Consider the following 13902-nt stretch of genomic DNA (forward strand, 5'->3'; position numbering starts at 1 on the left):
AGAACCTGTGTTTCTACCAAAAAGTTGTAGTTTGGTTTCATCTGACCATAACACATTCTCCCAGTCCTCTTCTGGATCATCCAAATGCTCTCTAGAGAACCACAGACGGGCCTGGACGTGTACTTTCTTCAGCAGGGGGACACGTCTGGCAGTGCAGGATTTCAGTCCCTGGTGGAAAATTGTGTTACTGATAGAAGCCTTTGTTACTGTGGCCCCAGCTCTCTGTAGGTCATTCAATAGGTCCCCTGTGTGGTTGTGGGATTTTTGCTCACCGTTCTTGTCATCATTTTGATGCCACGGGCTGAGATCTTGCATGGAGCCCCAGATCGAGGGAGATTATCAGTGGTCTTGTATGTCTTCCATTTTCTAATAACTGCTCCCAGAGTTGATTTCTTTACACCAAGCGTTTTACCTAATGCAGATTCAGTCTTCGCAGCCTGGTGCAGGTCTACAATTTTGTCTCTGGTGTCCTTCGAGAGCTCTTTAGTCTTGGCCATAGTGGAGTTTGGAGTGTGACTGACTGAGTTGTGGACAGGTGTCTTTTCTACCGATAATGATTGAAAACAGGTGCCATTAATACAGGTAATGAGTGGAGCCACGTTAGACCTCGTTAGAAGAAGTTAGACCTCTTTGACAGCCAGAAATCTTGCTTGTTTGTAGGTGACCAAATACTTATTTTCCACTCTAATTTGGAAATAAATTCTTTAAAAATCAAACAATGTGATTTTCTGTTTTTTCTTCTTCCACATTCTGTCTCCATGTTGACAATTACAGGCCTCTCTAATCTTTTCAAGTAGGAGAACTTGCACAATTTGTGGTTGACTAAATACTTATTTGCCCACCGTATCAGTCCTTCTTACGGGCCTGGGTGGAGGGCCCCAAACAGGCACGAAAGATGGCGAGGATTGGATGAAAATTGTTTATTAAACCGCGAGGTAGTTAGCCAGGTGCGGGTGCTTCAGAGGCCACGCGGGTCCGTAGAGTGGCAAGCCTGGGCGAAGTTGCAAGGTCAGTGACACTGAATTTTTTATTAACATGTCAGCTCCCTACTCATTTGTTTGTTAGCTTTGTTGTTGCGTGTGCTATTTTGTTGCAATATTACACTGTGTACAATTATAACTGAATAAGTTAATGGTATTACATTTTCTTTACAAAGGACACGCATTTGTGAATGAATAACATAGCTGTCAATCAAATCAAATCATTAACCCTTTATTGGGCACTCATTTAAATACCATGGAATCACTGTTTTTGTCAACGATGACTATGAAGGAATCTGACCTTTTAGCCAGATTGACGGAATCGCGCCAGCCGAATCGCCAGACCCGCGCTGGCGCAGCTCCAACGACCGGCGGAACTCTGACGACCCGGCAAAAATCAGGTAAATAAAATGTTAATAACATAAATAACATACATAAAATAACTACTGTACTGTACATTCATTGTCTCACTCCCTCTCATATGATACGTGTGTGCAGTGGCAGATCTACTATTCAGGCGAAGTAGACGATCGCCTTAGGCCCCCAACCAGCTGCCCTTGCCCCAACAAGCAACGGCTTGGGCCACCGGAGCCAGCAGCACCCCCAACTATTCGTCATGTGTAATTATGTCAGCATACCAAACAAACAAATAAAACAAAAAAGAAAGCCATTTGAATGCTGCATTTATACTATTCCCGCCCCCCCACACACACACACGCACTACAATGGCCTGTTCCACGACGACGGACTGAGTATCAGTCGCTTAGCTTCATTTGGCGCCGTTTAGCATCGCTTAGCTCCGCTTAGCTGTTTGTTAGCTTCACTTAGCTCTTCCGCGTTTTTTTTTACGCCACTAAGCTCGCTATTTTTACAGCTCACTTGCTACTTTGCATGTCAGCTATCGTTTATTTCGAACACATGAGCAACGTGCTCTCCATGAGAGCCAAAGTGCAGTGAGGGAGAAGTTGAGAACAGGCCTCTAATGCCTCTTTTAACTTTCTTCTTCTTCTTCTTCACACCGAACATAAAATACACGACAGCACACCCTGTGGCGAAACAATGTTGTACAGTTCCAATCACTCATACAGTTACACTCAACGGCTGGTTAACAGCAAAAGCACGTCACGTTCGTCATATAGATAATGATTTCTGGAGTTAATCCCAAATACTTCAGAATTAATATTATAATATGATGAGTAAATACTACATAATACAGATTCTACACTAAGAATAGCTTTCAAATGACACTCTTCATGACAAATATGATTGGCAATGAATAATTATTATAATTATTATACTACTATTATATACAGTATAGTAGTTTACTATAATAATACTGCTAGAATTTTTTTTTAAAGAATTGTTTTGAATAATGTTGGAAAGGCAAAATCAGTGTTCTGAATCTGTTTATTTTCCATTCTTTTGCACTAGTAAAGAAAATTATTAGATTAGTCGATTAATCGTAAAACTAATCGGCTGACTAATCAGGAGAAAATTTGTCGTTTAGGACAGCCCTAGTGTACCAGAACATATTTCCTCCACACCCTTCTCACCTTTTTAACCCCAGACCCATGAAGAGGGCCCTTGGATATGTTTGCCTTAGGGCCCAAAATTGCAAAGTCCGCCACTGCGTGTGTGTCTAAGTGTACATACGTAGATGTAAAGTTAGGGTGACCAAACGTCCTCTTTTGCCCGGACATGTCCACCTTTCACGTCGTGTCCTCGTCATCCAGCCGGGTTTTATAAATTCATGAAAACGTCCGGTTTTTATGTTTTTTCACGGGACCAATTTGAAGAGAATATCTCCGGCCGCTAGGGGCAGTGCTTGCCTGCGTTGTCGTGGCTCCTACTAGTAGGGGCGGGAGTACAGTTTACCCCTTGTATAATGGGCCATTACCGTCATCTACTGGGTTGACGGTTTGGCAAGAGAAGAGGCAGTTACAGACTACAATAAGGAGTAGTTTTAAGAGACGTTTATCGTGGTCCGTACACCTTTCTGTAAGTTTATCTTCTGTTAATGTGGATCATGTGTCTTCTGTTATATAATATACAATATATAGGTACAAAGAGATGCAGTATGTTGTAATAGTCTTGTATTAATTGTTCTGCGTTCGTGTATTTTGTTTAATGTTAGTATTATATTTTAAGTAGCCCAGTTGCCCAGTAGCCTGCTCAGTTGTTAAGAGTTTGTTTTTTTTAACGATAAATATGTATGTAATGGCAACTGTTGACTTCTGTCGGAGCTTTGTACTGGCGTGATCTGTAAAATCCCGTTTGATGTCAAATCGTTGCGCTACCGATGATTGTAAACTTAGATAGCAAAGTTTGATTTTGCCTTGCTAATAGGGTAACTATAAGTGAGCTAAGCCGTGCTAGGCATTATGGGAAACGTAGTTTTGAACTGCTGCATTTGGAAACATGCTGGTTGAATAGTTTGTCGGTTTATTTTGGTTATTGTTTGCGTGTAATCTAGAACATTGAATTGGAATAAAAATTGAGTGGGAATAACAATTTCTCAATGACAATTGTCGTGATAGTAATTTATAAAACATTTTATGTGGCACAAGCCTACTGTGTGTCTGTATTGACTGTACTATATTTCTACGGGTCTGCATGCTATTTTTTTTGTCTTTTTTTTGGTGTGCTTTTTAAAAAAAAAAAAATTCATAAGAATAAAGCCTGTTAAGTAAAAAACTTATTTCCATATAGTATATAATATATACTATATGACATTTTTTTTTAATAAAACTGAATTTTTCTGTCCAGACTGAGGAGGCACACATTAAATATATTAAAGTGATACAGGCATCTTTGAGTGAACTGCGAGTAAATTCAAGTATCTCGAGGCCGGGCCGAGTGTCCTCTTCTTTGGAAATCAAAATATGGTCACCCTATGTAAAGTATTTATAAATATGTTTTAAAACTTTTTTTATATCATTTTTTTTAAATTCGCAATTTACTGATGGCGCGAAAGTTGAGCAGCGAATTAGCGAGGGATCACTCTATTTTTAAACGTGGAAAGAAAAAAAAAACGTCTTATCTAAAAAAAATAAAAACGCTATATATCTCCATTTCCGGTCAGGAACAAAATAAGACTTATTTTGTAAAGCTGACGCCGGAAGTACAGTCCACAGCCCTCGACGGGAGCAAACCGGCTGCTCTGTGACAGTGGCGGAGTTTTGATGCTGGCAAACCGGGAAGAGGAACGCTCTGCCGGCGGCGCGCAGCCGGCGCTCCCGGGCCGGCGCACCGGGGAGGAGGCGCTCCCCGGCCGGCATGCCGGAGGGCTTCTATCCAGCCTGGTGGACTGGGAGCGGAGAGCTTGCAGGACTTTTGTCCTGTTTGCTGCATCCAACGCGGCCATCTGGTAAGTCAGACCATGACGCAGACCTTCAATCCCTTTCAACAAGGAGGGGCTGCTCGCGAATAATCATGTGTTTCAATGCCATTGACAGAGATAGATGTCCAATCTGTTATCACTGGGAGCTCATCAATAAAGATGAAAGATGAACAAACAGATAAAAAAAAAAAAAAAAAAAAAAAAAAATCATAAATGTTTCTGTGACATTGTCGGTATCAAATCCATTTTGGATTTGATGTCTGGAATGACTAACAAATTAATTCATCGCAAATTTCCCCCTTTTTTTTTTTTTTTTTTTTTTTTTAAACCTGTCCCGTTCAGTTGTTTGACACGGAGAATGGAAGTCTAAGTGCCCGGTTGGTCTGAAGAGTTTTAAAGTTTCACATTGAGAGTATGATATACTCCCATTGTGATCATTCAACATACCTCGTTAATTATGACACGGCAGCGAACAGGAAGGGGTTATGGGGGAACAGAAGAAAAGAAAAACACAAGTAAAGAGAGAAAAGAAACACAAACAACAACAAGAAATACATTGAACGCCTACACTAACTACTAATATGTTGGTGCTATCGCCTGCTAGATGTATTTCCGGTTGACACCATGTGGGGGGCCTGTTGACCAGGGAAAGTGGGGGACGGGGGTGGGGGAGTCTATAAACTAAGTAATTGAAAGGGGTAGAGTGTACACAAATCAGCTCTGTGATCGAGAACCCAGTAATCGTGTGAATCCCTTGTGAGTGTAAGCCCGTTGGCGACCGACCCTACGCCGCCCCATCGCCGATTCCGGCACCTGGACCCCCCCCACCCGAGCGCGCCCAATCACATCCAGCCGCACGCGAGCCCCACCAAGCACGCTACAGCCACGCAGACGAGCGGAGACTCATTCCCATTTTTGAAATAATGAACTTGCAATTGATCACAAATTTGTCCAATTTTTAAATAGGGAGCTCATGATTAATAGCAAATTTGTCACTTTTTTTAATCGTTTACACACTGTTCACTTAAAATGGGAGGACTGGCTGTGAATGCTCATATTTCAGTGCCATTGACAGCGCTAGATGTCCAATCCATTCAGACTGGGAAACAATCGGACGTCTATTCTCGTCAATGGCAGCCAACGAATTCAATAAATGGTGGCGCAACATATGTAGACACGATATCCCGCGAAAGATCACAGCTAACCCTCCCGGTTAGAACGATTGTGCGTCTATCGCAGTGTTGTTTGTCATATAGTGAAAAAATTTCGTCAACGAACAATTTTTTCATGACAATGACGGGACGATAACCAGCAAAAATCATGTCTTGGGCGACTAAAAGATAACGAGTTTTCATCTGACGAGACGAAAACGAGACGAAAATGCACAATAGTTTCGGTCACATGTTCACAATGTGTGACATTTTATGTGTAGCTAGTTAGCCTGCATCGTAGCAGTGTTTGGTTGTGTCACTCATGTGACGTGCTGCTGCTTTCCAGTCTCCAGGCTTGCACACATGGTAAGATTTGTTTTCTCGGCCAGAGAGAATATGCAATGTTGCTTTAGCCTTTAAAGGTCTGTGCTGAGTGATCATCCCACACTGAATGTAACCTGTAGCCATAGACTTCAAAATTATATTGACGGGTCACTGTCAACAGGCAATGCGCCACGCCATCCCACACTCCGGTTCAGTTATTCAGTCTGTCGCAGCCACACATGCAGCGAACCAATGCCGGATTTAGGTTGAAAAAGTACGAAAGCTGTACCGCATACAAACAGGAAGAATTGTCTCAGGAGTGATTTGTTTGAGGATTCAAAGTAATTATTATATTTTTTGTACCATGCATGCATTTTGAAACGTGAAAAAAATCAATGGGAGAAATTAGCCGCTATGGTATTGGCGTCATACTTCGCAATATTTACGTAAAATAAATTCTAACTGCATGTTTTGTTTTGTTTTTGCTTTAAACCAAGAATCGAGACTGTTTTTCGTCCATATCGATAAAGAATTCAGGGATTTAAGCATTTATTCACAAGAATTTTCAACGGAAAAAGCTCTTTGTTTACATCAGGCCACCATTACATTTGCTTACTGACTAGCATCATAGTTCGCAATATTCACGTAAAATAAAGGCTGACCATGTTTTTTATGCTTTTAACCAAGAATCGAGACTGTTTTATGTCCATATCTTTAAAGGATTCAGGGATTTAAGCATTTATTCACAATACTTTTCAACAGAAAAAGCTCTTTGTTTACATAAGGCCGTTGCTACATTTGCCTACTGACTAGCATCATAGTTCTTAATATTTACGTAAAATAACTGCTAACTGCACGTTTTTTTTTTTTTAATATACTTTTCACCAAGAATTGAGACTGTTTTACGTCTATATCTGTAAACAATTAAGGATTTAAGCATTTATTCACAAGAATTTTCAACTGAAAAAGCTCTTTGTTTACATAAGGCCGTTGCTACATTTGATTACTGACTAGCATCATAGTCCTTAATATTTACGTAAAATAACTGCTAACTGCACGTTTTTATTTTTATTTTTATACTTTTAACCAAGAATCGAGATTGTTTTACGTCCATATCATTTATTCATCATTCTTCGACATACTAGTTGTGTAAAATAAATGCTAACCGCACGTTTTTTTTTTTTTTTGCTTTTAACCAAGAATCGAGACTGTTTTATGTCTATATCTATAAACAATTATGGTATTTAAGCATTTATTCTCAAGAATTTTCAACAGAAAAAGCTCTTTGTTTCCATAAGGTCGTCGCTACCTTTGCTTACTTGAATACTTATGTAAAATAAATGCTAACTGCTCGTATTTTTGCTTTTAACCAATAATCGAGACTGTTTTACATCCATATCTATAAAGAATCCAGGGATTGTAAGCATTTATTCACAAGAATTTAATCGGAAAAAGCTATTTGTCTGTGAACCCACTCGGTCAGCTTCGACGCCTACGCCAACAATGCAGGCCCCCTATTAATCGTCCCCGCATCCCGTGTCCCGTAAATACATTATGAAGTCTACGTTGTAGCGTTAGCATAGCATCTGTGTTCACATTAGGATTAGCGTCCTCTTAAACTCTCGGACATCTTTTTTTTTTCATACATTTCATGACATCGAGGTGGGTATAATTAATTAAAATAATGTACTGTTGTCCTTGTAGATGCTACAATACGTGCTCGTCTGTAAGTGTTCATTCAAAATAGCTGTTAGTAAACGTCAACAAAGACTAGACGAAATTAGCCTTGAGTTATCGTCAACAATAACTAGATGAAGACAATTTGAGATGACTAAAATATGACTGATAACTATCATCTTCCAAAAGACTATGACGAGGACGAAAATTAAATCGTGTTGCAAATTGTATCTCAAGGTAAAACTGTCCTAACAGGTTGTCGGCCCGCGGCTGTTTGCGAGCGTACTGCCTGCTCGCCTTTGGGCTGCTTTTGATGGTCGTCGTGGCGACGGTCAGGGACGTCATCCCTTCCGCGAGCAAAGGTAACAACCGCGTGCTTTTACTTTGCCCGACTTTAAAGTACTTCATTCGGTTGATGTCTGATCCAATTAGTTTGAAAGTCAGCTGATGACTTTTGCCTCATGTTGTTGCCAGGAGACGATCGCGTGAGCTGCGGCTTGTTGCCGAGGTAACCATATTGCACACGCTTGTCACATACAGGCTCATTAAAAAAGGCCGAGACCAATTTTGAATTAAAAACACTTAAAATACAATTTAAAATTATACAAATTATACATCAGTAAAATTTAAAAAATTAAATACCGTAATTTTCCCACTATAAGAAGCACCGGACTATAAACTGCTACCCCCCAAATTTGGCACAAAAACGGCATTTCTTCATAGATTAGCCGCAGTTGTCCTCACTGTATTATGGGATATTTACACCAAAAGATATTAACCGGTAACACTTTATTTGACAGTGGTGCTATATGATTGTCATAAAACCAAATGAACCACCATGAAGCTTTGAACCAATTGGTTTCATAGCTTCAAGAAGCTTCATTTGGCCATCACTGCTCCCTTGAGAGAGACAGTCAACCTCTGCTGCCATCCGCTTTCAACACTGTTGTTGTCCAGCATGCCTCCTAGCATGCATTGCAGCGCTACAGATGTAAATGGCAATCAAAATTAATGTTCTGTGCTAATTATTTCTTCAGTTACTGTTCCAGTTGTGTCATTAATTGCTAGTTATGGTATTTGGTAGGGTTGTTCTGATCATGTTTTTTTGCTCCCGAGCCGATCCCGATCGTTTTAGTTTGAGTATCTGCCGATCCCGATATTTCCCGATCCGGTTGCTTTTTTTTTTTTTTTGCTCCCGATTCAATTCCAATCATTCCCGATAATTTTTCCCGATCATATACATTTTGGCAATGCATTAAGAAAAAAATGGATAAAACTCGGACGAATATATACTTTCAACATACAGTACATAAGTACTGTATTTGTTTATTTTGACAATAAATCCTCAAGATGGTATTTACATTATTAACATTCTTTCTGTGAGAGGGATCCACAGATAGAAAGACTTGTAATTCTTAAAGGATAAATGTGACTTTGTATATTGTGACTAAATATTGCCATCTAGTGTATTTGTTGAGCTTTCAGTAAATGATACTGCAGCCATTTAACTTCTGCCCAAATGCATGATGGGAAGTGCAACCATGACTGTGCATAGGGGCACCAATTGATATATCTTCTCTGCGTTGGGAAAGAAAATAGGGTGTTAAGAAAATGATCAAAAACTACCTTTCTTCCCCACATTGCCTCCCACGTTATTTTTAATTGCTGAGAGAGGTACTGTAAAGCTTTAGCCACATAAAAAATGGCTCCAAAGGCTGTCAAAATTCTCTCTACTCATTATACGCTGTCTTTTAGCGCTATCTATAGGTAAAACGGCGTCTTTGTACGCGACAATGCGTGAGTGGGTCGTGCAGCGCATCCGTTAATTATTTAATGTGATTAATTAAAAAAAAATAATTACCGCCGTTAACGCAATAAATTTGATAGCCCTACTTTAAGCCAAAACTACTCTGGATGAGTGTAAGACATTTTGTAACGTTAAATACAATTAGATTTAACAATTTAGATTTAAAAAAAAAAAATTTTAAAAAGGCATGTCCGATATTTTTTTGCCGATTCCAATACTTTGAAAATGATGTGATTGGACCCGATCGATCGGCATCGATCGGGACAGCTTTAGTATTTGGTAACACTAAAATTTGGCAGTGGTACCATATGCCTGTCACAAGACCAAATGAACCACCATGAATGAAGCTTTGCAGCCAATTGGTTCAGCGCTTTATTGCTTCAAGAAGCTTCATTTCTTCTGTGGTAAGTATTTCTTCAGTTACTGTTCCAGTTGTGTCATTAATTGCTAGTTATGGTATTTGGTAACACTAAAATTTGACAGTGGTGCCATATGACTGTCACAAGACCAAATGAACCACCAAGAAGCTTTGAACCAATTGGCTTCAGTGCTTCAAGAAGCTTCATTTCGCCATCACTGCTCCCTTGGGGGAGACAGTCAACCTCTGCTGCCATCCGCTTTCAACACTGTTGTTGTCCAACATGCCTCCTGGCATGCATTGCAGCGCTACAGATGTAAATGGCAATCAAAATTAATGTTCTGTGGTAATTATTTCTTCAGTTACTGTTCCAGTTGTGTCATTAATTGCTAGTTATGGTATTTGGTTACACTAAAATTTGACAGTTGTGCCATATGACTGTCACAAGACCAAATGAACCACCATAAATGAAGCTTTGCAGCTGATTGGTTCAAAGCTTCATTGCTTCAAGAAGCTTCATTTCTTCTGTGGTAATTATTTCTTCAGTTACTGTTCCAGTTGTTATTAATTGCTAGTTATGGTATTTGGTAACACTTTATTTGACAGTGGTGCTATATGGCTGTCATAAGACCAAATGAACCACCATGAAGCTTTGAACCAATTGGCTTCAGTGCTTCAAGAAGCTTCATTTGGCCATCACTGCTCCCTTTGGGGAGACAGTCAACCTCTGCTGCCATCTGCTGTCAACACTGTTGTTGTCCAACATGCCTCCTAGCATGCAGTGCAACACTAGAGATGTAAATAACAACCAAAATTCATGTTCTGTATTCTTCAGTTACTGTTCCAGTTGTTTCATTAATTGCGAGTTATTGTATTTGGTAACACTTTATTTGAGAGTATGACATATGGCTGTCATTAGACAATCATAATTATGACATGACACTGTCATGAGCATTTATGAATCCTTATAACAGATGTCATTTAGTGTTATCCGGCAAATTATCTCACTTTTGAATGGATGTAAAAGATCCAAGCTAGACATAAATGGAGTTGGTGACATAATTTGCCAAATGACAATAATGGACAACATAAACATTCAGTAAAGCCCATGATAGTGTCATGTCATTATTAGGACGGTCTTATGACAGTGTTATGACTCCGCTGTTAAATAAAGTGTTACCTATTAACCCAAATAAAACAACAAATAAGCCGCACTCGACTATAAGCCGCAGGATTCAAAATGAAGAAAAAGTAGCGGCTTATAGTCTAAAAATTACGGTAATAAAGAAAATGCCCATTTTAAGGAAGATTTTCTTTGATATAAAGTTGTTTTTTTAAAATTGAAATGTGTCACAGTGGTTGTTATTACTCGGTCACTGTTTGTCACCTGTGACCGTCCGTCCGGCATCATGTGACTGCCTCTCATGCAAAGGATTGTGGGAGATTAGAAAGCTGCCGACAGCTGACGCATTTGTGCGCACACACACACACACACACACACACACACGCAAATGTCAGCTCCCTACTCGTGTTTTTGTTGGCTTTCCTGTTGCATGTGCTATTGTTGGAATAATACAGTGTGTACAATGTAGTACTTGGGAATCTTAAAGTGCCTGTGACAGCATTAAAAAAAAAGTCTTAAATAGCATGATTATGTGAATTAGAGTCATATTTTGAGACGATTTAACTATATACAACAATTTGGCAAAGCGCAGATGATGAGAAAATAGTTTTTTTAATCTGCTGTTTAGCCCCGCCTGTCATTGTAGCGCTCTAGCGTCCCCAGCTGGATGATGACGTCCGATTTAGAATTCAGCCTATTGAGGGGGAAGATTCAGAATGAGGAAAATATGACAGAGGGCAGCAAAGTGTCATGATTGTTTCAATCTCTCTACTCCAATATTTTTACAGGTTATTCTTTTTATCCAAGTATTTTCCCCAATTGCTAAATAAATGGTATGGTCATGACAGATAACAGTCTTGTGCTAAATGGAATATGAAATATTAAAAATGCATTTATTCAGTAAGACAGGGCAAAATTGCTGCGGAATGGTCAAAACTGCCAACATCTGCCTCTCCCGAACGGTATTTTATGCCACCGGAGTTAGTCCGGCTTTTGTCATTTCCCTGCCCCGGCTTCGGAGACAGAGGAAAGAGCGCAAACAAAACAGGAGGCGTGACAGCTAGCCGACGTGCTAACCCGAACCGTGCGATTTTTCCAAGTATTATTCTCACCTTTCGAAAACAAAAAATGACACAAAACTACCCCGACTCATGTCAAGCACGGCGGCGGGGTTGATTGTGTTGACCAATCGGCCAGCCCTCGGCGGCAAGCAAGTTACGGCTCGTCGTTCTGCTGCAGCCACGGCGTGCTGGCAGTGCTCGTCACCGGGAACGAATGCCGAAAATAGCCCATTCTCGGTGGACAAACCGGCCGACGTCGTGCGAGGGGCTGCCTGAGCCCAAGCCAAAGACTGTGGTCTATTGGCGGCCACACGAAGAGGACCAACAGGGTGGAAGTGACCGTAGTGTGTGACAAGCCTCCGGTCATCAGCCGAGTGGCTTCTCGGTGGACAAGGAGTATTTTCAGTTAACGCACAATGGCAAGCCACGTCCTTATTAAAACATGTGCCTTGATCCCGGTATTTGACATAATATCAAACATGTAGCGTACTCACTCCCTAGTTGTCTGACTTGTTTTGGCCATTATTCGCGTTCAACGCGAACTTTTTGAAACCCAAAAGGGCTCACACACCTCTCCCTGGTGCAGCAACAAAAGCCTGCAGCACATTGGGCTGGCTTGATGCAAAAAATAAATGAAATAATCCGCAAAATCAGCTGAATCCGCAGTCGTTCTACATACTGTAGTATTGCCTGTATACTGAAGATGATTAGCCCACTGATGTCATATTCGCATTCTTCGTCAATCCAGGTAGTCACTCATTTTCATGCCGCGGAATTAAAAAAATTGAATACAAATATTGATCGCTTCCACACACATCCGAGCAGTCCATTTCATTCAGGAGCATAAATTACCGCGTGAAATATGAAATAAACATGCTTTTTTCTGTCATAGGCACTTTAAAGCGTTTATAATGTGACTGAATAAATTAATAACACGTATCCTCATCTTCATCCATTTAAAAAAAAAAAAAATTTTTACATGTAGCAAAATGAAAAATGTATTTTTATATACTTATATGTACTATAATATATACTATTATATCTCCTAAAATAGCATGTGTTATTATGTGTTTATGTATATCTGACACAAACATCAAGTGACCCTCTTGTAGCTGTCAATCAAGGCCTGTTACTTTGGCAAGCAGCACACGTGATATCAGCTAGTAACGGAGTGTACAAAGTACAAACATCATGTGACCCCAGAGAGTGCCATGTGGTGGTCTTCGAGGAATGACATCACAAAACCACATGTTTCCCAACACTTGTGAAACCTGAACGCCACGTGCGTATGCGCGCACAGGGGGCTGAACAGAAAGAGGGCGTGTTCCCTAGTGAACGCTACGATTGGGCGAGAGGGAGCTACAAGCATGTCAAGCGTCATACAAATCATTTCCTGTTTTGTTTACCCTATTCTGATGGAGGAAAACTAAAGGGAAAGTGACGTCAGTATTTTCGGTCAAAAACATACCTTTAATATGATGAATTATTAGGGCCCAAGCACCAACTGGCGCGAGACCCCTTTTGGAATGCAAAGGATTTAAAAAAAATTTTCATGGGAAATGAAAATGGACAATTTGGAGGCCTGAACATGCTTTAAAACTCACCAGAGATTGGACATGCATCGTGTAAATTTGGATAATTTTGCGAAAAAATGTAACAAAATGGCTCAGTGGCGCTCCCTTGAATTTTTCAAGAAGCCCTCTCTTATTGGGTTTTTTAACGTAGAGTTATCAAATTCCAGGGGTTCGGTCAGTATGTATGTCTAAGCCAGACATGTCCAAAGTCCGGCCCGGGGCCCAAATGCGGCCCGTGGTCAAATTTCATCCGGCCCCCAGCCTGTGTCATAGAATTAATAACGTCTGGCCCGCACACAGAATTAATAAATTGGTCAGCAGTACTGCTACAAGCATATGAAGTAGCTTACACACTAAATGCTGCTCCTCATTTACCCACTAAAAGGCAGCAGCACTCTAAGCAACATTACCCTGCGTTAACCTTTATTCCCCATTTCTAAAATGGCGACAATCAACAAAAAAAAGAGAGCTGACTGTGACGGCCGACGCTTTACGGATAGGTGGAAA

At 40.4% G+C, this 13902-nt stretch overlaps 1 protein-coding gene across 1 annotated transcript in view; it reads left to right on the top strand.

Moving 5' to 3' along the window:
- Positions 1 to 2867: 2867 nt before the first annotated feature.
- Positions 2868 to 13902, top strand: part of retreg1 (reticulophagy regulator 1) — a 31225-nt gene continuing 20190 nt past the window's right edge. Inside the window, exons 1-4 of the mRNA XM_057857152.1 lie at positions 2868 to 2978; positions 4063 to 4347; positions 7728 to 7834; positions 7947 to 7980. Of these exons, the coding sequence (XP_057713135.1) occupies positions 4163 to 4347; positions 7728 to 7834; positions 7947 to 7980 (326 nt within the window). The 5' untranslated portion in view covers positions 2868 to 2978; positions 4063 to 4162. The remainder of the gene's footprint in view (positions 2979 to 4062; positions 4348 to 7727; positions 7835 to 7946; positions 7981 to 13902) is intronic.

This window comes from Corythoichthys intestinalis, chromosome 14 (genome assembly GCF_030265065.1).
Source record: "Corythoichthys intestinalis isolate RoL2023-P3 chromosome 14, ASM3026506v1, whole genome shotgun sequence".
NCBI lineage: Eukaryota > Metazoa > Chordata > Actinopteri > Syngnathiformes > Syngnathidae > Corythoichthys > Corythoichthys intestinalis.